Raw genomic sequence first — 27373 nt, 5'->3', positions numbered from 1 at the left:
TGGCTTCCTATAGAGATGATGAAAGTACTTGATTTCTATTTCAAAGGTGAAAAAGTTCATAAATAATATGATTTGAATCGTAATTCGTTCCAGCAATGCTCGACGTTGTTGTTGTTGTAGCTTTTTTTCAGTTTTTTTTTTTCAGTCAGTCTCTATCCTCTCATAAGTTTGTCTTATAATTTCATGTTCATAGGCTAATTTTATGTTCATAGGGATCTAGACATAAAACTGTGTTGATGTCATTTTTAAAAAAGTTCTGCAATTTATTAGATATACGTGCATCTTCATCTAACCCCAGGCAACATAGATTCGGTTTTATCGTGGTTTCAGTTCACCTGACTATCTTGTCCTCGAGTTCTCGACAATTAAAACCAGGAGGGTCGGTTTTATAACGGCGGATCATTAAGGGAAAAGATTTACCGCAAAGTTTATGGTATAACTGGAAGCGAATATCTGAAAATGGAGCCAGATCAGTGCGTTTCTAGCTGAACGTACTTGATTGATGACATTCTTTCATGAGATCTATTTCGCACTGGATACACCACAATATTTATCTTCATGAGCCCAGCCGCTAACTCAAATATACGCCGGCGTCAATATGGCGGACGTTGTTGAATGAATGGAGGACGATGGAGAACATAATCGGACATAATCACAAATTCGACCCACAGTGGTTGAGCCGAGAATCTTTAAAATTTCAAAATGTCATTTAAACGAGTTGGCGATGACCCTACTGCATTAAGAGTACAAAAGGTGCGTACATTCATGAAATGCCAATGTTCTAACGTGTTTCTTCATCAATCAGAGCCCTTTTGACAGTGCGCATGTACAAATCTTTCGGCCAAGCTTGCGAACGGTTCGTCTGACCGAAACAATGGTATTAATATGAAACTTACCATAAATCTTGAATCGCATGCTCTTACTCTGTCATAGAGACAACGGGTATCCGAATTATTATTGGAAGACATTCCCGAAGACGAAGCCACATTCACGAAGAATGGCAGGTAAAAGTTATCTTTTCACTTTTGTTTGACGCACTTAGCCCTTGAGGAAACATATTTCTCAATTCGACGGCTGAATTTAAGATTTATTTTACCCTCTACAGCTGTACATATTCCCCGATCTTTCTCCACCCATGACGCTTTCAAAATTTCTGATCACAGTAGGGCACGTAAGAGACTTTTTGCGTAAAATTATAAACTGCTACATGTCCGGATCCTAATCCTTGTTCGCCGAAAAGATCTCCATAGCTCATTCTTTGAGCGGCTAAATATGAAATAAAAAATGCCTCAAAGGTTTGAGCAAAAGCTGCATTTGATGAAGTATCTAGTAGTCGGTCGTCCTTGACTCTTGAGAAGTGGATCATATAATTTATCTATATTATGTACTGTCCTTAATATAATAGATTTAGCCAAGCCTAAAAGTGGATCTCCCAAATTGGTAATATATATGATAACATAGAAGGTGTGCATTTGCCAAGACTTACCTGAGACACCCCTCCCTTCGTTTTGATAGTCTCCCCTACCCTACCCGTGCAATCTGAAGGCACATACGTACGTGTGTACGTACGTACGCTTGGTCAGTCACGTGACAACCAAACGAAAAGAGGTTGACCATATTCCATGGGTATGGGGCTCTGCCCCACTATTATGATCCTACAGCTCTCATGAGCAAGTGACCAAGAGAAAAAATTTCTCCTTACAAGAAAAAAAATTTAATATAACATCAAGCAGACAAGTGATGTGAATAAAGAGTATTATCAATTAGGGGATAACTAGTTGATCCAATACAATCATTCTCCAAACTCACATAGTTAAAAGCAATGTTTAGCAAACTGAGTTAGGAGGATGTATTGATAAGAAGTATGGATCTTATTTCCCTTGCCAATTCCTTAAGGCTGTATTCCCATGCTCTTAGTACTTATTAAACATGTAATGAAATGCATTTTAAAAATTGTAATACTCTGTTGCCAATCTACTCTTAACTCTTTCTTGCTCTTTCTAGGTTTGCTTGTCTTGTTTGTAAACACTGTCCCATTTTTGATACTGTTGCTGTACTCAGAATTCACAGGCAAGGAAAGAAACATTTCTCATGTAGGTGCAAAAACAAACTAATGAAATTTAAATTAACATGAGATGTTAGTGAATTTTATGTTAACTGGAATTTGTTTGGTTTAGTTATGTTTGTATATATATGCATTTTTTTTTGTTTTTCCCTTTTATTTGTTTGCTTTTGTATATAACATTTGTTCCATAATCGCAAAAGATCTTTTGACAAGCTGAGCTATCATCATCATGAATTCTATTTCAGTTGAACCTATTTTTTCTTTTCCTAAAGCTGTCAGTTTTTTACTTTATCTACCAATCATAGATTAGTAACCTTTATTACTAAAACCATACTCAACTATAGCTCTATTTCCCTTTGACTTCCAGATGCCAAAGTAAGACTTGAGAAAATGATGGAAGATGCTGAAATATGGCAAAAGAGAGAACACATGAAATACATGGAGGGGGTTATGAATGATGCCATTGAAGATGAATCACCATTACTGAAGATAACACAACAAAAAAAGGAGTTGGCCCTTCAAGGCTCAAAAAGCATAATAAAATGTGACGAAAGCAAAGGAAGGACATCCAAACAGCTGCCTTTCTTTCAGTGCAGAAAACCCATTGACACGAGCATCTGTAATGACAAAGCAGGTCATAAATATGTAGAGAGGACTGCAGAATCAAACAAAAACTTGTCAAATTCAGTGAAGTACTCAGAGAGCAATCATTTGGAAAAAACTGAACAATCTGTGAAGCCATCAAGTGAAACACCTGGCTCAAAAAGTCAGAAAAACACAGAGTTAAGTCCCAGTGAGCTGGCCAGGAGGAAACACTTTTCCCGCCTCCGACAGGCAGGATGGATCATGGGCTTGGATGGAAAGTGGCAAAAAGATGAAAATGCTGAGTTTGATTCTGATGAAGATGAGCCACCACCACCTCCAACACTGTCACATGATCTGACAATGTAATTAGAGTAATTATCAAGCTTGAATAGCCCACAAGAATCTAAAGAGCACAAGCAGATACAATTTGGTGCTAGTGGACTTATGAAGCAATTGAGAACTCTAACTGAGGGGTCTGGGAATGTTACAAAAAAGCCCTTTGCACAATGCATTTTGTACACTTGAGTAGTGTTATGGCACAGTTTACTGGTTCATGCAAGAGTTGATAAAGATAAATAAAGCTCTGTACCAATTAAAAGATCGAAAGAGAATCTAATATTCCACGCATTACCAGTTTCTCTGAGTTTTCCAGCTACCAGCACCAGTTTACCAGTAATGCTGCAGTGGTTTCATCAGGCACCACATGCAGGCCTGTATCAGTTAAGTACTATGTTCTGTCAGTTGTATCATTTGCATGCTTTATTCCAGAATTACTAAATTGAAATGACTTTTTTTTTCAAGTAATTCCTTTAATTCTTCCTTTATTTGAGGGTTGTCCAGTACACCCAAATCATTTTCTACTCTGTATTGTTCATGATATTCTAACAATAGACTTCTGGTTTAACGTGGTTCATGTTCTCATGTTCTCATAACATGCCACTCATTTTCACTCATTACTCACGTGCGCACTCCTAGACTTCCGCTATATTTACACACAATTTGACTTCTGGCATACCATGAGCATAATGTTATATATTGCTTACACCTCTTGACTGCCAGTATGTTAGTTCACATGATTTGACTTCTGCTGTGATGATTTGTCAACAACTGTAGATGAATCATGACAGTTTGGGTGTATTAGACATGAATGCTTCATTCTGGATGTAATTGTCCTTTTTCAGTTGTCCACAGGAAAAGAGTAGAATTTTAATTGTAGGCACAGCACTGTTTAACCAAGATTTTACCAAAAAAAGTTGGAAGGGAGGAAAATTTTCACTTGTTCCTCGCCTGTTCAAGAATACACTCGTGTATATAAGGCCTATTGGTTGTCAGGAGTCATGCCATTTTTTATACGTCAGTGATGTAAAATATCAATTTGTTATTATTTATATTAACAATTTCAGGTTACAATGATTGCAAACTAGTTTATTTGTATTTTCCTGTTTTAAAGGACCAAGGACATACAGTACTGTATACACAACATGTAAGTAACTTTACAAAGAGACTATTTACAAAATATCTATACAGAGTACTGTACAAGAGTTTTTTTTGGATCAATAATAAAATTAATTGATATCAATCAATCATGGTTTCCAGGTGATGACTTCAACAGCTATCTGTGCAGCCTTTCTGAATGCTGGACTGTCGTGATCCTGAATAAGCTTTGATACCTATGAGGAAAGAATTATTATTAAAAGTTCTTTCTTGAATAATACTGCATCAAAATTGACTAGATTGACTACCTTGAGCATCAACATGGAAATTTTTTAACTCTGCTGGCAAAGTGAAGGTTCATAATAACACAAGGCCAGTGGCATCTGTAAGGCACATTGTAAACAGAGTAGGCAGTACCTTTTTTTACCTTCAAATATGCTTAGAGACTCTTACCTCGTTAACTGAAGCCAGCAATGTTGTTCTACCAATTGGGGCTTCTGCAAGAGTTGTGATTGCCTATTTGTACATCAAAAATAAGAGTAACAGTCAGAAAAGATTTGCTATAACAATATCAAACCAGGTCTACAGAGTTGCAACAGTTAATACTGTTCTCATAGTTACGTACTCAAAATTGAGATCAACTAATTTTTGAACCAATTTTTCACTGGCTACCCACATTATGACACCACCTGTGATATATCAGCCAAGGAAAGAAATTCATGGTAACACAAGAAATTGGATAACACTTTTGGAGACACACTGCTGCACATAAAAGCTGTACATAGTATTTTACATACTGATACCTTGAGAGCATTGAGTCTCACTTCACTTTCAGGGTCATCTAGCAATTTCACAAGGTTAGGAATTGCTTTTTCATCTATTGCTGCATACTTCCCTTTGGTTGTTATTGTAATTCTAAGAAGAATGAAAATTATTGTGAGGTACACAACTACAGCAGTACAACTTATCTGTATCATGATCACAGCCTGTTACTAAAAAAAAAAGTTGAAACAATCTATAGCATTAAGCGGTCCATGAGCAACTAAAAAGTTCAACATACGTCATGATGGCACCAGCAGCTTGTGCTCTAACATCACTGTTAGCATCTTCAAGAAGTGACACCAGTTCAGGAATTGCTCCAACATCGACTGCTTTGTCCTTGCCATCAAGAGGAAAACTGTCATATTGAAAGGAAACTTCTCATTTCATAGACGTTGCAGCTAAATTTGTAGAACTCATGATTTGATTTACCATAATGATTCTAATATACAAATTTTCAATTGAAAGATAATTCTGATAAAAAATTGAATGATTTCTTAAAGCTACATCAACAGATGCTTACAATTTGGTTAAGAAATGTCAACCACATAAAACGATTGGACATTTAGACTACAGTCAGTTTAACTGTACTTTTCAACAGCATGCAAGATTAATAGACTTGTAAATACAGCTGGGATGGAGTGACTGCATTGAAATATTGTTTAATTGCTTCCCTGCATTATATTCTAGACCTCTAATAGGAAACATTTACTGTGTTTCAGAGAGTTCTAAAGGTTTTGTTCCTGTGTTTTGATATCATTGAAAGATGTTGACCTTCTTTGATGGTTTTTTTTTTTTATTAAATTTTTTAACAAGGACTTGAAAGATGCAGTTTTGAAGTTTGATTATATTTGATGGAGGAAATTAAAGTTTTCATTTTTAACCAAACAACAAAAATATAAAAACAAGCACAATAAAGAAAGAAATACACATGTATCAATGGTAATTTGGATCAGCATGTTTTACCTTAAATCCATGACATCCCTGGCAGCTTTTGCTCTAATTGTTGCTGTCTTGTGGGACAGTAGTTTTGTGAAACCCTCCATTGCTCCACTATCTAGTGCAGACTGGGTTTCTATAGTCATACAGTAATGGAGGGTGTCTAAAATAAGTTCCTATAAGGAAAATGTGCCAGATATAGTATGCATGTACATGCAGCTAAACATCAATTTGGTTAACCCCTTCCCTACCACACCTTATTGTAGCCACCAACTGGATGCCATATTGGATTTTTATTGAAAATTCAAGTTTGACCAAAAGACAATAATTTTCATCTTCAATTCCATAAATACTGGTATTAGGTACAGTACTGTTATAGTTGTTAAAAGTCATCAGGCCTCTCTCTCACTGCAACATGTCACTCTTTGAGATACAGTTCAGATCCCTAAGCAAGGAGCTGGAGACAATCCCAAAGAGGTTGTGCATTGATAGCACAGGTACAAGGCAAAAAATACCCCTTGATGACCATAAGGAACTGTTTCTTGTTCAGCTCAACAACCACGCTTTTCAGGAATATCATACATTGTCCAGTCACACAACTCATGACGTATATATATGCCAATGGCAGAGAAGGGTTAAGAGATTTGGAGGGTATAAGGTAAAGTGTAAACTGTATACAAGTCTACCATGGGGGTAGGTACGGGTGTGGCTATGGAGGAGGATTGAATTCTCTTCAAAGCAGCAAGAAGCTAACCAAGGGTAAATATGGTAAATACATGACTGTGTACATGTTAGCTAAAATTGTGTACAGCCCACCCCCAGGGTCAAGTAACTGTCAACCTAACACTATGACTTACAAAGCAGGGTGTAAAATGAATATACCCTTCTCAGATGAGGATGAATAAACCATAGGTCCCATCTCCTGCAGGGTTGGGGTAGGAGACGTTAATTTCCCACACACGAGATCACTGTGTGGTGGATATCCTCCCCTGGGGTGGGATGGGTGGGTACTAGAGCCTGCAGTAATTGGCGCAAGCTGTTGCGGAGTCCCTGCCTGTCGAGGAAGCTAATAAATTAAATCAAATTAAATTAAATTACCCTTCCAAAAGTGGGAGGGTGCTCTCACTTAATTTGCTACCGTACTTTAGGCACATGTAGCAACTGACAGCAAAGTAATGAAAGCATATCATAAAGCACCAGCAAACCTCCCTGAAACCCCACTCCCCCTTCCTCCACCAACACCAAGTTGGTTCCACCTTGCAGACAATATGTACATGTAAGAGACACTTAATTAGCCTCATTTCATTGGCAGTAGACAATATTTTCTTGTCTAATTCCTACCAATCCATAGTCTCCTTCACAACCTTTCATAAATTTGGGAATTGTTCCTACCCCCAAAGCAAAACTTGATAATTTATTCTTAAACAATGGTACCACTTGGGAGATGCACTGTACATTGTATGCGACGTTACAAGGTAGGTAACCATTCTGTGAAAGGGCCGCAAGCAATATGCCAAAGCTTACATTGACAGTTAAAATTACCAAAATAGATTCCCTCATGCCTTGATCATCATCTACAAATTGAGCAGTTTCTCATGAAAGAAACAAAGTGCAATATCATATCTAGCTCTTTGTAACTGACTTCTGAATTGAAATGAAGCTCAAGTCTTGTACATCATGTACAAGACTTGAGAGAATAAGTTTAGAACAATTGTCAAATATGCTGAAATGGTTTCGTGTTTTTCCGCACCTTGATCTCATCCTCCTCTTTGAGAAGTTTTCCGACCAACACTGGGACAAGCTTTGCATGAACAACTCCCTCAGTGCCTGGACTCATGTGCACACACATTTCTATGGCCTTGTGAGCATTCCTTCTGGCCTGATAGAAGTTGTCATCAAACTATAATTTGCAATTACATAACCTCATTAAAAGAATGGTAAAATAGTAAGTCGACTCTTAAAAACACATGACTGTATGTACTGTACAGTATATTACATACAACAATGGTATAAGTGAGGACACATGAAGTCAATAAAGATTTACTGTAAGATATCAAACAGATGAGTCACTTTACTAGGTAAGTTGTACCCACAACATGTGAGTTTTGATCGACACAGAGTTTTGTTGTAAGGATTAAGTCAGAGGAGAAGAGAGGCTTGTCAAAAAATTTCAGGATGTAATGTGAAAGGCCAGACTAGTTGTTGAAGGATAAATATTAGAAGCCCAGCCTTGAAGCCTTCATTCTAGTACAATTCAAATTACCAGTTCTGATAATGGTACAATCATTTTGTTATCCACAAATGCATCTCGTCCAACTGCATGTCCTACAAATGAGATCAATAATTAATATTATTATTAATACATTCTCTTACCTCATACCTACAGACAACAGAATTTATATTATGTAGAAGTGACGTCATACCTGACGTCATACCTGACGTCATCCAACTGCATGTCCTACAAATGAGATCAATAATTAATATTATTATTAATACATTCTCTTACCTCATACCTACAGACAACAGATTTTATATTATGTAGAAGTGACTCATACCTACAGACAATCAAATAAGCATTGATAATAAAACAATTATTGGATTCGGTTTTCACATGATAGCAATGATTATCAAGGCCTCCCCTGGTGAAAAACCTCACAGGATCTTTAAGTATCTTTGAGAACTGTCAAAGACCTGCCAAGGACCCTCAGAGACAATGACCTTCAATTAGGATCCTGTAAGGATCTTTTAAGGATCTTCAAAGATTTTTATATGCAAAATAATTTGATAAAATCCTCAAGGACTTTATGAAGATCCTCTGAGGATCCTAAAGGGTCATTCCACAGTATTTTGCATGTCACAGAGGGGACAATTCAGAGGAGAATATCATGGATAGCTCCCCAGCTTAATATAATTCAGTTCACTGAGGACTTCTAATGGATAGAACAGCTAATGATTGTTTTAAATCAAACTATTTCCAAACGACTTCTTCCACATTTGGGGGGAATTAGTCATTTATTTAGATTGTCACGGAGGGGACCAAAGAAACTATGAAAACTGAAAGTTAAAATTTAATCTCAGATTTCTGTGAATGTATAATGGCAGCAACAATAATTTAGTACATAGTTTATTTAGATGTTAATCAACAATACAACTGCCTTAAATGGAAAAGGCCTTCCTCCTCTCTTACATTGTACAGGAACAGTAAGTGCTCGTGGTTACTGTCACGGAGGGGACTGTCACAGAGGGGACCTTTTGTCCAATAGGCAGCAGTGATCAATTTGAACCAATTTGAACCAATTTTCCAGCCTTAATATGAGTTCACAGCCCCAGTTTAATTCAATTCTTTTCAAGATACTCTTTAAAGCTTGACCACATCAAAAAGGTTGGCTGTCGTACGTGTTGTCAAGCCTTTAAAGACATTTAATTTATGGCTGGAAAGTATTCTGGAAAGTTGTGTCAGGCTGTTTGTTCATATGATACAACACATTTCTTAAAAAAACCTTCACGTTTTTTCTTTTTTTAGTTTTTATTTGGAAACTTTAGGTTCATGTAAAGTACTCAAGATAACACCAATGGTTCAATAAGACCTGGTGCATAGAAAAACATATATAACGTTTTTAAAACTTACATGTATAACTAAAAATGTAAGCAACTCAGATATTTCAAGGTTTTGTGTCTCTGTCTCTGTCTCTTAATAGAAAGGCTTAAAACTGCATTGTAGACTGCAAATATGCATGCGTGCATGATATGCAAGATGTTTAATATAATAATTATATAAGCTGAATATTGAACAAAAGTGCCACAGATTCAGAGGTGATAACGACTTACAAGTTTTAACACTTGTATATGTACACTTGTACAGCTAACTGTTGACAATATCCAGTTCATACTAAAGTGGTCTGAAATCCAGTACACTCTAAGTGAATAAACCTTCTAAAAGCTCAAATCTCATTTTCATAAATGCTGTAAAAGATCGACAGTTATCATTGGCTTTCTTGTGCTCAGAATTAGTCCTGCTTTATGAAAAACAGGTGCACTTTCTCAACTTCACCTTGCACTGAAAATGTAAATGGGCAATTGCTTTCCAGCATTACAGTACCATAAAAAATACAACTGCAATGTACCCTGTCCATGTCATCTCATCTTGGCCAGTCATAGGTGCATGGCAGAGCTTATGCTGTGTTAAAACTTGAATTCTACAAAGCCATCTTCCACAGAAATCACCCGGCCAAAGTAAAAAGTTGTGACATAGTCTACAGCAAAGTACATCCCCACCTCAACCCCCTTAGATGGTACTGGGCTGAGATGTTGAACATGGAGATCATGAATAATGGATTTCGTTACATCCACCATGTCCTTGTTAAGGACAAGAGGACTGGAGAGAGCAAGGGCTCTTGCAAACATGCAAACAAACACACCACAATCATAATCTGTTTCTTGTTGCTGTATATCACTAGAACTGTTTACATGAAAGGTCCAGTCCCCTGGACTAGGCTGATTATCTGCCACAAGCAATGCACTCCACATCTTACAGACAGCTCTTTGGTGGGTGGGCTTGACAAAACTGCCAGCTGCACTCATATAGAAAAAGTGTTTTTTGTTCTTGATGAATTGAAGGGGGAAAAAGACAAGAATGATCAACATGAAATTTCGGTCTCAATCTTTCTTTTTAACCATCTCATAATTTTCATCATTTTCTTTCAATCTTTCTCTGTCTTTCTTTGACCTCTCTTTAGAACTCATTTCAGCTCTAAAGCAACTGCCAGTGCTGTGGTGATCATGCTTAGAGCCTACAATCCCAGAATCCTTTACTTTTTGTTCATGTATTAGTCATGAAATGTGCAACTCTTTCTTTGACAGTAAAAATGTTCTACTTGCATCCACTTTTGACAAAAATTAACTTGAATTTTAAACTCAATAGTTACATTAATTTCTCTTTTAATTGAGGAGAGTATAGTTTGTTGCATTGCATTTATCTTCAGTGACAGTTAATTTCTCTTCATTACAGTGATGTCCCCTCTGTAACAGTAATGTCCCCTCTGTGACAAAAGTTCCCCTCTGTGACATTTTTATCTTTTTAAAGTAATTAAAAGGAAAAAGAAGTGGAAGAAACTCTTTACCACTTTTGAGTTTGTCAGCCCATACTTCAATAATTAACAGAAGTTTCTGCAGTTATCCCCATTTATTTTAGAAAGATCATAATTTTTGTGGGTATTTTTGGCACGGAAGGGACAATTCAACGTTGGACAAAGCATTACATCTCTTTCGCACAAGGCAAGAAACAAATTTAATAACATAGGAAGTCTGGGTAAACAACTGAATGTCCCGACAGTTATTATTAGATTTCTTCTCAAGACAGATCTACAATATTTATTTAGTGTATGTCCCCTCCGTGACAGCTTTTTTGGTATCAAGGTTAATTTATGATAATTTATGACACAAAATTACAGTGCTGACATCTCAAACGTATCATTTTATACAAATTTGGCATTTAACCAGTACAGAAATAGAGCTTAATAGTCCTTTTGGTCAATTTTATTTCTTAAAGCTTTATGTCCAAAATACTGTGGAATTACCCTAAAGGAAAAAACAGGGATCTTTCAAAGATCTTAAAAGGATCCTATCAAGGTTCTTAATAAGATCTTTGCTAGGATCCTCAAGGATTTGATAAAGATCCTACAACGATCCTTATCAAGATCTTTGAAAGATCTTTGCAAGATCCTTGCAAGGAATCTTACAAGGTCTGTGAAGATAAGCCAAGGATCTTTCAAAGATCTTAAAAGGTTCCTTTGCAATATCTTTTCAAGATCTTTGCTAAGATCCTCAAGGCTTTAATGTGGATCTTACAAGGATCCTTATCAAGATCTTTTCAAGATCTTTGCAAGGATCCTACAAGATCTTTGAAGAAAAACCAAGGATCTTTCAGAGATCTTTAAAGGATCCTTTCCAAGATCTTTTTCAAGATCTTTGCTAAGATCCTCAAGGATGTAATGAGGATCTTACAAGGATCCATATAAAGATCTTTTCAAGATCTTTGTAAGGATCCTACAAGATATTTGATGAAAAAATGAGGATCTTTCAAAGATCTCAAAGGATCCTTTCAAATATCTTATCAAGCTCTTTGTTTTTAGGATACTTCAAGATCTTCATGGAAAAAATGAGGATCTTTAAAGATCCTAAAAGGATGCTTTCAAAAATCTTATCAACATCTTTGCTAGGATCCTTGAGGATTTGATAAGAATCTCACAGGGATCCTTGTCCAGATCTCCACAAGATCTGTGCAAGGATCCTTGAAGATAGATCCTTTAGAACAAAACAAGGATCTTTCAAACATCTTAAAGGATCCTTTCAAAGATGTTGTTATCTTTGTTAGAGTCCTCAAAGATTTAAGTGGAAACATTTAGCTTCCTTGGAAAACTTTGGTTTTTATCTTCATTTTTAATTTCTTTGGTGATTTGGCACTAACAAAATTACAGAGTATTGGGGAAGATAACAATAAATGCACAACCAACTGCCAATTTTGTGTCAGCAGACAGAGCTGAATAACGTATATGCATGCACGAGGTTTTGCCGCAGAAACACAAATTTTGAGTCGTTCGCATGGTTGATTTCCTATTCTGTTGCTTTGAGGTGTCGTTTTCCTTGCTGCTTTTCTTTTACATAACAACCTCCAAAAATTTGGTACAACCCCTAAAAATTTTCAAAAATTAATTTTCTTCTTTAAACCTTTGGAAATAGGAAAGTGCCTTCGACGAGAACAGAGTTTCTCGGTCTTAAAGGTCAGCCCTTATTATTTTCCGCTTATTTCACTAAATTTTAGACCTAGGACACTTGAGCCCGTGTTGTTGACCACATACCCGCTGACATAGCATTTCATTATTCAGCTCTGTCGCGTCGGCATACATAAAGATCTGCATCAAATCAGTGGTCAGCAGTGTTTTTGGTCATGTGATGTTTGCTCTTACAAGGCGCCATTTTGAATTTGACCGTTGAATCATTTCACCAAGCATGGACCTTGTTTGTCGCTTCTAGGCAGTTCAGGAGCACTTTTTTGAATGGAAACAAACATTTTGTTGTTCGTTTCATTGGCAAGACGTATTTCAAAAGAACATTAATGGATTTGTCCATAGAGATCATTATAAGGATGGTGAAAGACGTATGGATCGAGATCAAGAGGCCTGCAAGAACTTTGTAAGTTATTCATTGTCAGATATATACTTTGAATGAAAAATGGACTAAGGATTTAGAAACAATGCACATTCATTGAGATATTCTTTCATTGTTTTACATTATCAGCTCAAAGATTCCTATTGAGAGAGCGCCACCCTTGTAAAACTTTTAACAGTAAATTTATCTGGAGGAGATGCTTTAGCTGGCTGTATAGTGCTCAATACATAAAGTAGAGCATAAATTGAAATAGTAAATACGTATGATGCACGATCCTCGCAGTAGAGAGCACTATTTATGCAATAGCGAAAATCAGACCTGAAAAAAATCAGGCCTGTACGGGATTCGAACCACTGGCCTTTGCGATACTAGTGCAGTGCTCTATACCAATTGAGCTAACAAGCCAACTGGGAGCAGGCTGTTAAGTTGATTCGTAATAAACCCGTTACGATAAATCAGATACAATGAATATAGTATCGCAGATGTCAGTGGTTCAAATGCCATACAGGCCTGATTTTTTTCAGGTCTTATTTTCGCTATTGCATAAATAGCGCTCTCTACTGCAAGGATCGTGCATCATACATATCTACAACCGCAGTTCAAAACATATGAACTTCATATATTCATTGTATCAGAAATAGTAAAATCAACAACCATGCAAACAAAGTTTCCATGACTCGTATAAGTTTCATTGTTTCGCAATCATCAGACAGTGGTTATTCCAATGGAAGACATACCTTATATACAGAATGCTAATTATGCGGTGAGAAACTTTTGTAAATAACAGTAAATTTATGGCACTTAAGCCCACATAATTTTGTATGCCTTCTCATTCCTTTTCTTGACGCTTTTTAAGGGTTATATACTCATCGTTTTGGAATGTGATGCGATTAACGCTGTATGGAGTGAATTAGTAACTCATTCCTAACCATTGTTTTTCAACTGTGGTATAATCCTCCAATTTCTAGTAATAAGTTAGAATACCTTTGCAGTTAAATGTGAGTAAGATCACTTATAATAGAAAGGTTGGTCTTCAGGAAGTAGAGCAGATAGTTAGTAATTACCTTAGACCTTTGTATATATAAAAGAAATATCTTGTGATAAATTATCAAAACACTGTAATTCGTGGACAGAAAGACTATCAGGATAAGAAATAAATCAGAGTGTTATACGGAATCTACCTCTAGATTTCTAGTGAAGCCGAATAAGCCCGTATTTTGAAGAAATTTATCACAAATATGTGTTTGCTTATAGGAAATATCACGGCTGCGACTCAGCACTTCTTAGTCTAACCGAACAATGGAAAAAAGAAATTGATAACAACAAATTGATCGGTCTGGTCTCTATGGACTTGTCCAAGGCCTTTGACACCTTACCTCATGAACTGATTGTTTTGAAATTAAAAGAATATGGAGCAGATGAAGCAACAACCACCCTGATAAAAGATTATTTATCAAATCGATTCCAAAGAGTGAGACTAGGGAATACACTGTCCAATTGGCAACCTATTTGCAATGGTGTACCACAGGGATCCATCCTCGGCCCTTTACTATTTAACATCTTCATGAACGATCTTTCATATGTCATCGAGAAGTGCACTCTGTCCACTTACGCTGATGACACTCAAATCTTTTACGCCGACAATCAACTCTCCAAAATTGAAGAAACAATCAACAACGATCTTATTAGTGCTGATATATGGTTCACGTGTAATGGTATGAAGAGGAACAGTTCAAAATACCAGGCAATGGTGTTGGGAAAACACAAAGGAACTGATGAACCAGTGTTTAAGTGTGAGGAGTCACCACTTCCCATATCCAACACAATGGAACTTCTTGGCGTGACAATCGATGATAAATTGAATTTTGAAAACCACATTGCTAAAATATGTAGAAAAGTCAGTCAACAGGTGGCTGTGTTAAAAAGGATGCAGAAAATGTTGTCTTTCGAGACTAGAAGGGATCTTTACAAAGCCTTCATTTTACCACACTTTAATTACTGCCCCGAAACGTGGCACTTCTGTAATAAGAAATCAGCTGACAAGTTAGAGTTGGTGAACAAACGTGCGCTCCGTTTTGTTTTTAGAGATAAGTCCTCGCCTTATGAGGAACTTTGTAAGCGTATCGGTCTCTCAAGTCTTCGTGAACAGCGATTAGCGAAAATTTTGTCCACTGTCTTTAAGATATTAACTAGTGATGCAGGACCAAAAAGCTTACGTGATCTTATAACAGTTAGGTGCTCCACTTATAATCTTAGGGGCACCACAATACTGGACCTCCCAAAAGTAAAATCAACAACCTTCGGGTTAAGATCATGGAGATATGCTGCATCGAAACTATGGAACGCTTTACCGGACGAGTCTCGAAAGATACAGACATTTACCAGTTTTAAAAATTACTTAAAAACATTAGATCTCACGGGACTCTAGAGCGGTGAGGATCTATTTTTAATTATATTTCAACTCGTTGACTACATTATTAAATTCTTATATTTTAATATTAGCCTGTTTTTAATGATTACATTTTACATTTTATATATTCTAGTTCTTAATTCTTAATTTATTTAAATTTATATACCTTCACAAGGCTTTATAATTTCCTTTTTTCTTTTTATTTCGTGGCGTACCTGTAAACTAGCTTTTAGCTAAGCGTTCTGACCACGTTAAATAAATTGATTGATTGATTGATTGATTGATTAATTTTCAGCTTTATTTGAAAGATCTTAGGAATGGATTTAATTATTAATAATAGATTTTTGCTGGCTCAGTATTTGTATCTCGCAGGATATCCTGTGCAATGTGTGATAAGTTATTGTAGTTAAAAACATCTTGCAATATAGTGTACATGAATCTCGACTTAAAGATCTTTCAATTTTAACAACTTCTAGCAAATTTTCATTTTTTTCTACATTTCCCACTGTCCTATTAGAAGCTATATTTGTTTAATTAACCCTGTGTTAATAACACTATTATTACTTAGTTAGCACCCTATAGAATAACTTTTGCATCCACTGCTATGCACATAAATATTTGTTTATTTTATTAGGAGAAAATCACTAAAAGAGTTTTGTTATTAGACCTCGATCACTGTATTATAAAGCTACACAAACTGCTGAATTGTTAAATTTCCTTGCATAGGTTTTCTTTCCTTTTCTTTGCCTTGTTGTTTAATACTATTGGTTGGTATAAATAACTCTTTTTAGTCACAATAAATATATATATATTATTTCAACAACTTATATAAATTATGTTTTGAGGCTTATTATCATTGTTATAAATAATGTTTATTGAAGATCCTCACATATTTGCAGCAAAATTGTTGAGTTTCCCTTGCATGTTCTCTGGAAGCTAGGTTGTCAAAGATCTTGAAAAGAATTGTGAAGATGTTGGGAGGAATGTTGAAGACCACAAAAGATATTGGCAAGACCTCTGAAGATTCTCAAAGATCTTGGCAGGATTGTTAGATCTTAACAAGAATTTTGGCAACAATCCTCAAAGGTCTGAGCAAGAACATTGAAGATATTTCAAATTCTCACCAAGATATACCAAGATTGTGAAGGATCTTCTATTTCCTTATCAAGATCATCAAGGATCTCATATTTCCTTGCCAATCTTCAAGGATCTTGCATTTTCTTGTCAAGATCTTCAAGGATCTTCTATTTTCTAGCCATGCAAGACCTTTTAAGGATCTTTGAAATTCTTGACAAGATCTTTTGAAGATCCTTGAAGATCTAGACAAGAACCTCAAAGATCTTGACAAGAAAATGAAAGATCTTTGAAAATCTTGGCAAGAAAATAAAAGATCCTTCAGGATCTCGGCAAGAAAATGCAAGATCCTTGAGGATCTTGGCAAGAAAACGAAAGATCCTTGAGGATCTTGGCAAAAAAACGAAAGATCCTTGAGGATCTTGGCAAGAAAATGAAAGATCCTTGAGGATTTTGGCAAGAAAATGAAAGATCCTTGAGGATCTTGGCAAGAAAATGAAAGATCCTTGAGGATCTCGGCAAGAAAATGAAAGATCCTTGAGGATCTTGGCAAGAAAATAAAAGATCCTTGAGGATCTTGGAAAGAAAATGAAAGAACCTTGAGGATCTTGGCAAGAAAATGAAAGATCCTTTCAAGAGGATCTTGGCAAGAAAATGAAAGATCCTTTCAAGAGGATATTGGCAAGAAAATGCAAGATCCTTGAGGATCTTGGCAAGAAAATGAAAGATCCTTGAGGATCTTGGCAAGAAAATGAAACATCCTTGAGGATCTTGGCAAGAAAATGAAAGATCCTTGAGGATCTTGGAAAGAAAATGAAAGATCCTTGAGGATCTTGGAAAGAAAATGAAAGATCCTTGAGGATCTTGGCAAGAAAATGAAAGATCCTTTCAAGAGGATCTTGGCAAGAAAATGAAAGATCCTTTCAAGAGGATCTTGGAAAGAAAATGCAAGATCCTTGAGGATCTTGGCAAGAAAATGAAAGATCCTTCAGGATCTTGGCAAGAAAATGAAAGATCTTTGAGGATCTTGGAAAGAAAATGAAAGATCCTTGAGGATCTTGGCAAGAAAATGAAAGATCCTTTCAAGAGGATCTTGGCAAGAAAATGAAAGATCCTTTCAAGAGGATCTTGGCAAGAATTAATGCAAGATCCTTGAGGATCTTGGCAAGAAAATGAAAGATCCTTGAGGATCGATCTTGGCAAGAAAATGAATGATCTTTGAAGATCTTAACAAGAATTGTTAAGATCCTCAAAGATTTGTCAAAGATCTTCTTGAAGATCCTTGGGAGGATCCTCAAAGGTCCTCATTAAGATCTTCAAAGATCCTTAAAGATCCTCCAAAGATTTTCACCAGGGTCAGGCAGTAACTTTGTGTTATCCACCTTTGCCTTCTGCTTTGGCAGATAACACAAACTTTGGCCTTGACAATCATCTCTACCATACTCAACCTCATCCAATAATTGTTAAATAAATACTGTACAAGTTGCGTAGATTAGAGTTGCAGTAAGTACATGCATGTATCTAAAGTGTAGATGAGCAAATTATTGAAAGGTGAAAACTTTAATCACTGTGTACATCACAGAGATAATGTCTCACATCATAATGATTGTAATATGCGCGCCCTATACCTCGGTAGATTTCTTAAATGAATAAATGCAGACTTAAACTCTTTTGCACCATACCTGCTATAATACTAAGCACTTCTGTTGCTTTGTGCCTGATTGTACCATCAGGGTCTTTGAGAAGAGACTTTAAACTTGCACAAATACCTAGAAATTACAATTTGACCAACAGATACACCAGTAAGAGGTTTTAGATTTGCAAGGATAAAACCAAACCTAAAATGATACCAAAATTATGTTTGTTTTTTTTTTTTCTGAGCTGACTTGGACAAGCATTATTACCCAAAAATGTGAACAACTTTCAGGCAGGAGACAACTTAGAGGGTCACCGTCTTTAAAAGCATTAATTTTGTCTGTAAGTAGTGGCAAGAACAAATAGATAAAACAGTAAACAAACTATCAGTTGAGTTTTTTCAGAAAAAAAAATATGTGTTATGAAGAAACTTCTATTGCCGCAGCAGGCACAATGCACTCTATACTGAATTTCATCTCATGAAATGACATGCATTTACAAAAGATAAGAACCTTCTAGTAGACGAAAAAAATTAAAGGTGTAGAAATGTCTTTGTTTCCTAGTTTAGAATTATATTTCCAAGTCAACTTGATAATTTTTCAAATGGTCTAAAATGTCTTGAAACTTATCTCAAGACTAATAATCCTCAAAGTTCTTCAAAATATACATGTAACATCAAGGATTAAAAGAAACGAGGAGCAAAGATCAACTTTCAAGGGTCACAGTCAACTTCAGTTTGAGCAGTAACTGTAGGTTCAACTGTCCAGAAACTAAGATAAGTGAGAACTGATCAGGAAAGTAATAATGTAAAGCTGCTGGTAGGAAGGACACAATCAAGTACTGTACATGCAGTAACTTCATGATATAGAAACTGTGTGCTATTTTGAGCAATATGAGCGAAAAGACCAGTGCGTGCCCAAGTCTGTTTGAAAATGTTGTTCTTTACAAAGCCGCGAGAAGCACTAGACCAGTGCCCAAGACAACACTTTTTGAAAATGTTGTTCTTTGCAAAGATGTAAGCAATAGTTACAGTTTCATTGCATAAATAAGCATACTTTAAACATCCAATTCACATTTTTAGTCTCACTTACCAACTCTTAACCCTTCAGATATGTGTTCAGGATTGTGCATCACATCACAAAGTGACATCAGTGCCCTTTGTCTTGTCAACAGGTCAGAACTGTTAAGTTCACGGTTCTAAAGGAATCGTCAAATTTATTTAGCGTTTCTACATAAGAGAGAGGATTCGTATGATGCACGATACTCGCAGTAGAGAGCGCTATTTATACAATAGCGAAAATAAGACCTGAAAAAAATCAGGCCTGTACGGGATTCGAACCACTGAGAGAGGGTTCGATAAAATTATAAGCAAGTTAAAAAAGATTAGTACAATTGTATCTAATTTATCCTTACAGAATTACTGCTCATCAAGCAGACATTTAGGTCATAAGAACAAAGGAAATGATCGCCAACCAATAAAGCTCTTGACTGTTAAACAAATTCTCCTTTCACGTACAAAAGAAAATGCATGTAGAGCAGTATGGAAAACACACTGTAGGTGTTTTGATGTTAAGGCATAAAGGACGCAAAACTGAAGAGGGTGATTCAGTAAAACAGTCATTAAAAAAACCCTTTACTTGAAATTCTTGCATTTACTACAGAGTTACTTAACATGTAGGCCTACTGACGAAATTCAGTCTGGAGTGATGCGAGGTTCTAAGCTAACTAGTTGCACGCGCGATTCGAGTGCGACAAGTCGTGAAATTGTTATTTGTATGCGACGCGACAACTGCATTGCAACTGAATGATTAACGTTATGATTACACTCACTAGTTTTGGTAGTGCACGGCCCCCATAAGCAAGACGTGCTTTCGTAGGATCTATATTTGGGGGTAACTTCATGGATATGACAGTATGAGCCATTTTATCAATGAAGAGTCGCTCTCGATCTTGTTAAACCTCCACAAAACAAAAATGGCGGTCTGCTGTTGCTAAGTAACCACTGCGAGACCCAGTCCTTTTTCCTATCTTTTTTTTTTCTCGTTCCCGGTTCTTTCCTCGACTACTTGCGAAGAGTGAAACATTGAACGAAACATTGGGTAGAATCAAGCTGAGGTTATGATCTCTTGGAAATATATACAGAGAAGCACAATAGAGATGCGGATTGAAAAAAAGTAATAGAAGACAACCCTTTTTGTCTGACCACTGCAGTTTAGTCGTGTGTCATTTGTTTGTTTGTTTGTTTATTTCTTGTTGTTGTTTTTTGTTTGTTTGTTTTTTCTCTTTGCTCTAGAGGGAAACTTCAGCTTCGATCACAACATTGTTTATTGCAGTTCATGAAAAGAAAAATATTGTTAAATGTGTGTGTGTATATGTATGTGCATTACGGCTTTTTATTCCGAGATAATAATCATATGGTACAGAAATAGGAGGTTGAAATTTAAAGTAAAGTGTAATTGAAAAGGAAATAAAACAAGTCTTTTGAAATTCAATCCTGTAGCTATAGATTCACCGCCTTGTAGAGTTAAACTTGATTTTAAGCTGATCCTTATATTGCTCTAACGAGCATCTCAATACTCTAACAATTACTTTACAAAGGTTTATTTCCCCTTTTGGAGGATATACTCGTTTTATTAGCAATCAGATAGCATCCGTTGCAATACAATTACAAAGGAAACGGATAAATTTGAAGTCCATTTTAACATTATTCTAGGTTACTTAACAATCCAAAAACCTTTGAAAATTGCCTACTAAAATGTTATCAATACCACTGATTAGTTTGCCTTTTGACCGTGCAGTCTAATCGTACGGGTGATCAATACAGGCATTCTATTAGGACGAGTTAGTCGGATACATGCTGGCGGCCATTTTTGACTTAGAGTTAGAGTGGACGGTGTGGGAAGAGGATGGAGAGAGACGAGATCCGAGATCTCCCCAGTCCGACTCGACTCTGATGGTGACTTTTGTCAAGGTTGTCAAAACGTCAGTCACTCTTACCTGCGACAGTTCTTCGGTCCCAGGTCAACTCTCACCCGGGCGATCAGACACAGTATGCTAACACTGTCACTTCTCGGACGAAATTAAATCATTTACTGTTCAATTCATAAACTTGTCATCTATTAATAAATTATATATACTAGACCATACTCCGCTTTGAGAACCTCTCACTCCATCATTTGCAATTGTTTTAAATTTTCGTACTTGTCAGTTTCTACGGGTTGTCATGACAAACTTAAATTTGACTGAAATTCTGAACGCATTTGAGCTTGGGTGTGTACAAAACGTACGCATTTGTATTCCCAGTGAAAAGAAAAACTCGTTGAAACTATTTCTTTACTTATTTTCATTTATTAATTACTTATAAACCTTGTAAAATCCGGTAATTTCAGCCGGAAAAGTTTAATGATCAAATGGCAAGAACACAAAGCTTTAGCAGTTCCATTGTAGACGCAATTAATCCATCCACTATTGCATTTCGAATCTGTAATATTACTTGTCAATGCAGCAACTCCTTAAAGTTACACTTTGCTATTGGCAGTCATAACCTCTTTGTAGTCGTTACCAGATTTTTGAGAACTGCGGCTTGTTTGAGTTGCCTCAGATTTGAGCCAGTTCTCTAAAGAAAAATATAAAACAAAGATATAAGATGGATATTGATATAAAAGATATAAGATTGATAGTAATCAAAATTTTCTGAGGAAAAGACACAAGGGGACCTGCCCTTATCCTATCTGATTCGTATCTAATTTGTATCTTTATTTCCCCGCTATCTGTTGTGAGGCTTGAAACCACACAGTGCGATTAGTTGATAACGCGGAGTAAATTGCAAATATGTCCACAACGGATTCCACGGCAACGCGAGAGAGCTAATGCATGTAGCTAAATTCAACATATACCACATCTATACTTTAAAGAGATCATAACCAAGAAGAGAAGGTCTAATATGGCTGGCTCTATAAAATGATAGAAATAGCGCTCGACACGCCGCTCACTAAGGAATGAAACGGGGAGGAAGGGAGGAAGTGCGAGATTGTACGAAAAGACTGCAAGATGTCAACCAATTTTCGCTGTAAACAACAAGCCTCAGCTTATCAGGCTCCTCTTCTGCTACCATAAAATCTTAAGAAGAATTTTGAAAGTACACCTTTACATATTTCGAAATGACTCTGTACGCCCGCGATTTTTAAAGAATTATACTCACCTCCTCTCCTCAGGCTTATCCTCATATTATTTTCACGGGAGCAATAATCATAGATAGAACAAAAAATAAACGCTAGTACGATTGCCCCCATAAGTGCGCCAAAGGGAATAAGGTACTGTGACAGGCCAGAGAAGTAAACCCACTTGAAGCGAAACTTTAGGATGTCGTGTTGCTCTATAAACTTTCTGCAAGAGTGTGATTTTATGCCTTCTCCGGTTACATTTCGCTTAAGTTCTGTAATGTGTTTGCGAGCTGATTGTACTTTAGACTTAAGGCATTTAAAAAAACGCTCCTCCGCATCCCAAGTAACCTCGTCGAAGTCAGCATCGAAGAAAAAAGTGGCACCGATGTCGCAGAGCGGAAGAAACTTCAAAGCTTCCCAGGTTTTGGCATCTTTGTCACTGATATTACAGTGGAACACCACGACGGAATCGAGGCCCTCGGCCTTTAGGCTCTTGGCGGAAATTATGGATTTGTCAGTGTCTACAATCAAACCAATGAAAACTAACATTAGTGATTACGACATTCTGTACATATTTCGATCTTTATCGAGTTGAAATACAACGAACAGCTTGAATAAACCGGAAAGGAACAAGGATAGCTATGACTGAGGAAGATCAGCGAAATTTTCACTGGTAAAAAATTAAATATTTCATCTAAAGCGTTTGAGATAGAACGAGATCAAGTCAAGATCCGAAAGGCAACTCCTTCAATATAAGAGTTTCAAAGCGGACATTTCGAGCGTTAGGTAGCCTTTCGTCATTCGCTCTGACGAAGGGCTGGCGCTCGAAACGTCAGTTTTAAAACTCTTTACGGTGGCAAACTTACATTATCAACTCAGTTGATAAAGCCAAAATGACCTTGTTACTCCTACCTACGCAGCACCACAGTTTCTTTAGAAACTAATCCACCCCCCCCCCCCCAGACACACACACACACACACACACACACACACACACACACATACACACACCCCTTCGCTTGCTAGGCATTATTATAAAGTAGTGGTTTTTTTTTGTTTTTTTTTTAAAGGGTAATTACCTATGAGGATGGAGTTTGGCATCTGGTAGTAAGTATAATCCGATTCTTTGAATACAGGAGGAACTCCAATCTGAGTAAATAAGGAAAAATATTTCATTGATAAAGACCTCTTTATTGACTGAGTTGCACATAACGGGCGTAACAGAAGTTAAACTGGCTATTGTATGGTGCAATTTCTGAATGTGTTGAGTAAAGGCTGTGGTATCTAACTTGAATTGCCTTAAGCTTATGCCACGCTAGAAAAATAAACACTTTTCGCGATGTTCCTTAACGAAGTTTTAGATATTTGTTTGAAAATACATTTTTTTCATTATTGGAAAAAACTGAGAGTACATTTTCTTAAAAGCAGTTACGACGGTGGAGTCTGTCTTCGAAAATATAAATATGAAAAAATAAATTCGTTAGATAGACAAGAAACAGACTATACAAAAGAAGAATCTGCTTTTCCTCGGAATTAATGTCACAACGTGCAAAATTAACACCGCGCCCTCTGTTAAACAACTTTGGGGGTATGAAAGGATGTACATTGCATTAACATGTAAATCGATGGCAAAATTTGTTTAGCATGTTGAGTTCGGTAAAAAAACGTTTGGGGACCCATTTTTGAAATCGAAATATTACGCTGGGTCCTTAGCTCAAGATTGCTTTGCGAAACTCATATATTGGAAAGAAATACAATGCAAAAAAAAATTGCCTAAAATGCTCGATAAATAGGTGAGTGAATAAACATACTAATGAATAAGAAATTTATGCGGCCAAAATATTGCCCACCCAAAATTTACAAAATTTTCAAAGCCTTTTCTTTTTCTTTTAAGAAAACGCAGTGTTTGTTTGTTTGTTTTTTTTCCTTTTTTTTTCTTTGTCGCTCTAGTATATTATTTAGGTCCTGCTATTTAGGTCCACCTGAGCAACGTAAGCATTAGATTTGAAGTCTTAAAAAAAGTTTTTCAGCTGGACTTAAGTTCTTTGGCATCTTGCCAAATGAATAACTGAAATAACAATTTATTCAAAACTGTCTGATTTAATCAAACAAGACGCCAGAGCAATACCAACACTAGTTATAAACACAGATCTTTCTCGTATATTGCGTTCCGTCTCTGGAATAATTTACCTTCACATGTTAGAGAGGCCCCCAACCTTAATTCTCTTACTCAACTTAGGAAAGTTAGGTTAAGTTCATTGACTTGTGATTCGTACTCTGACTAGATTATATTGTAGCTGATGGTATAAATGGTTTTAAATTCTTCGTAATAATTCTTAGTCTTTTTCAAATACTCTTTTAAATACATTTTTTTTTCAGCTTATAGCTATTGTAGATACACGTACATTTTTTAACGAGTCTTTTTCTTAGACTCATCAATGTCACGGGTAGGCATTTATAGATTATGCTAGCATAATTTTTGGCATAATTCGAGCGAACTGGCATAATTTCTGACAAGTAGCAATGCTAGCATAATTTGCGCATTTCGATAATTATCAGTTCATTTTTCATGCCATTATTTGATAATTTTTTGTCTCTAGTCCCAAGCACTTGGTGACCTTAATCGATATTTAAAGTTTTAGTTAAACTAGTAGCTTTTGTAGTTCACTGTGAAGCACTGAGCCCGCGTCTAACCTGAACCACATGTTTATTTGAAATTAAGTGTGGATTTGTTGCGTTTCTTTCCTGTAGACGAACGGCTTCTAGTTAAAAAATATATATTTTGGACTTATTTGCATTTTTTCAAAGAGCATAATTTAAAAAAAACGGTGGCATAATTTGGAAAAAAGAGCATGATAACGTCTTTCAGCTGCCGAAAACCATCCGTTCTCTGCTCACCGCAACGCTTTGAGCGCTAATGGATTGCAAATAAGCATCTTGACTAGATTGTCAATATTCTACAATTAATTTTAAATGATGACGGCTCCGACATAAAGCCCAATACACGAATTTTCTCTTGTTTTTGACATCGGCAGATGCAGTTAAAAGATAAATTTTATGCAATTGATGAAAATGCCCACTCGTTTATAATTCGACATTTTTTATTTTCACCATGTCATACGTACTCAGTTAACAATTGGAATTACAGAACCGACTTTAAAAGATACCGCTCACATTATCGCCTCCTTTATTAGAAACGGAGTGCCGCTCTCAAAACTCGAGATGTAAAAAATTTTAGACATCCCTTTCCTAAAAAGTAAATAAAAGGAGGACACACGGAGTATAGAGAAAGATTGGCAGGTAACGGTCAATTGTTCTCACTAGGAGACCCCAATGATGCTTTTTGACCACTTTGAAGGCGTTGGCCTAATTCATGGGAAAGGGGAGCAGTTATAGTAATATATATAGTAGTAGTAGTAGTAGTAGTAGTAGTAGTAGTAGTAGTAGTAGTAGTAGTAGTAGTAGTAGAAGTAATGTAGTAGCAATAACAGCAGCGATAATGATATTAGCATTAGGATAATGATCCTTCCATAATTTACCTTTTTGTTAAACAAATGGTCTTCGCTCCTTAGCTCCTGAGCTGTCAAGCGAGACGACACTTGAGCCGTGAACATGGACAATAAAACTATTCCTGCTATCATCCACACAATACCAAAGAGACGAGCAAACCAGGACTTTGGAGCTTTGTCACCATACCTAGTTTACAAGGATGAATGATACAGTACAGGAGACGAATGCTGAAAGATCTCTTAATGAAAGGGATGTTTTGCCTTGAGTATGATGAAAATAGATTGTTTAATCATTATACTTAGCAACCAATTTTCGATTCAGTTCGACGAAAGGCTATAGCTCGAAACGACAGCTTTAGATCTCTTTACGGTGACCAATTTACGTTTGAACCAAAATATCTTGAAATTTTTCGAAAGGTTTCTTTTTGCGAAGTTGATGCTAGAAAGGAAATACGTTTTTTTGTTATTTTCATTTCTTCCTTTATAAATTATAGAGTTTGGCTTAAGAATCTGCTCTGGAGTCTCTTTGAAATATATTACAGCGAAGCCCACAGCCGAACGAGGCATACAGCGATCGCCGTCTGAATTTGCATCTGCCCATTTCGTCATTGGCATTCTAGGAAAAGAATACTGAATTATAGAGCCGAAGAACAGATGATCAAATCAGTCACCAGGTATAGACATGTGTCGTTCCTAACTTTATTACCAGATAATACACTCATCCTCTAGCCAAGGGCTAAGGGTTAGCAGCCAACATTATCACTAGCACTCCTAACGGTTTAGGAAAGAAACAATCCCCATAAAATCACATTTGGAAAATTCTATCCTGGTCGGCAAACTTACCCCACTGTTGTCATGGTAACCATCGCCCACCACAATCCGTCTCCAAAGCCCTTCCAGAATCGCCTGGAGAAAGTCTCCGGATTCGATCGATGATCCTTGAACGAAAAAAAGTTAAAAGGACAATTAGTCAGTGGTTTTGATAATAAACGGTTACGGTTTTTGCGGCGTCTTATCCACGTTTTTTATTGCTCCAATAATTTTATATTTGATATGTCTTTATTTAACACATCTAAGACTGCTTACCCCTGCTTATGTCTCACCAGAATAGAATCGTGCATTGCTAATTTCGTTAAAACATTGACACTTAAAGCTACCCATGTCATCTTTTTGAAAACATTTGTTTTTGCAATATATACAAAAGAATTTGTCCGCCCTGATCACGCGTTTCCGATTCAGTTTTCTGGCGCTCAAAATGTGAATTACCATACATACCAAAAGCCAGATGATCATTCCTGATAAAGCTGCGCACGAAAAACACAAAACTAAGAGAGGCCACAGTTCCAAGATGGACATATACGCAACAGAAACCAGATCATGGTCTTTCTGCTGGCGCATGAGCACAGGATGAAAAGTTTCAAGAGTCAAAAATTTATCATCAAAATCATCCTCAGTATCCACGTAGCGGGCTCGAAAGTCCACGAATTCAATTTCAAGGTATTCCGCAATGGGTGTTCCACTATCAGTCAGCTTTTCACACTGAGTAGTTGCATTGATTAGAACTTTACTCCAA

At 36.5% G+C, this 27373-nt stretch overlaps 3 protein-coding genes across 5 annotated transcripts in view; 1 reads left to right on the top strand and 2 right to left on the bottom strand.

The window, feature by feature from the left end:
* The first annotated feature begins 416 nt into the window (after positions 1 to 416).
* LOC148736315 (sodium channel modifier 1-like) lies at positions 417 to 5836 on the top strand. 3 transcript variants are annotated; one of them, XR_015998271.1, is made up of 5 exons: positions 417 to 753; positions 934 to 1004; positions 2005 to 2093; positions 2433 to 4133; positions 4247 to 5836. XR_015998271.1 is itself a non-coding variant. In XM_088751604.1 (4 exons), the coding sequence occupies exons 1-4, from the start codon at positions 703 to 705 to the stop codon at positions 3014 to 3016; spliced, it is 795 nt and encodes a 264-aa protein (XP_088607730.1). In that variant the 5' UTR covers positions 417 to 702; the 3' UTR covers positions 3017 to 5836. The 3 variants fall into 3 exon arrangements, 2 of the variants coding, with proteins under 2 accessions (XP_088607730.1, XP_088607731.1); XM_088751604.1 differs by having other exon boundaries at positions 2433 to 5836; XM_088751605.1 differs by lacking the exons at positions 417 to 753; positions 2005 to 2093 and having other exon boundaries at positions 777 to 1004; positions 2433 to 5836.
* On the bottom strand, positions 4060 to 20135 carry LOC148736314 (radial spoke head 14 homolog). Its single transcript, XM_088751600.1, has 10 exons — positions 19959 to 20135; positions 19220 to 19325; positions 18176 to 18262; positions 8106 to 8167; positions 7593 to 7742; positions 5870 to 6018; positions 5145 to 5261; positions 4888 to 4999; positions 4538 to 4600; positions 4060 to 4320 (listed from the first exon to the last, which is right to left on the bottom strand). The coding sequence occupies exons 1-10, from the start codon at positions 20049 to 20051 to the stop codon at positions 4234 to 4236; spliced, it is 1026 nt and encodes a 341-aa protein (XP_088607726.1). The 5' UTR covers positions 20052 to 20135; the 3' UTR covers positions 4060 to 4233.
* A 578-nt stretch (positions 20136 to 20713) lies between these two features.
* Positions 20714 to 27373, bottom strand: part of LOC148736313 (uncharacterized) — a 7039-nt gene continuing 379 nt past the window's right edge. Inside the window, exons 1-6 of the mRNA XM_088751599.1 lie at positions 27076 to 27373; positions 26644 to 26738; positions 25831 to 25987; positions 23371 to 23440; positions 22330 to 22812; positions 20714 to 21744 (exon numbers count right to left, since the gene is read on the bottom strand). The exon at positions 27076 to 27373 is cut by the window's right edge and continues 379 nt beyond it. Of these exons, the coding sequence (XP_088607725.1) occupies positions 21647 to 21744; positions 22330 to 22812; positions 23371 to 23440; positions 25831 to 25987; positions 26644 to 26738; positions 27076 to 27373 (1201 nt within the window). The 3' untranslated portion in view covers positions 20714 to 21646. The remainder of the gene's footprint in view (positions 21745 to 22329; positions 22813 to 23370; positions 23441 to 25830; positions 25988 to 26643; positions 26739 to 27075) is intronic.

This window comes from Stylophora pistillata, chromosome 3 (genome assembly GCF_964205215.1).
Source record: "Stylophora pistillata chromosome 3, jaStyPist1.2, whole genome shotgun sequence".
NCBI lineage: Eukaryota > Metazoa > Cnidaria > Anthozoa > Scleractinia > Pocilloporidae > Stylophora > Stylophora pistillata.
The sequence above is the reverse complement of the archived record's forward strand: the minus strand, read 5'-3'. Positions and strand labels throughout refer to the sequence as shown.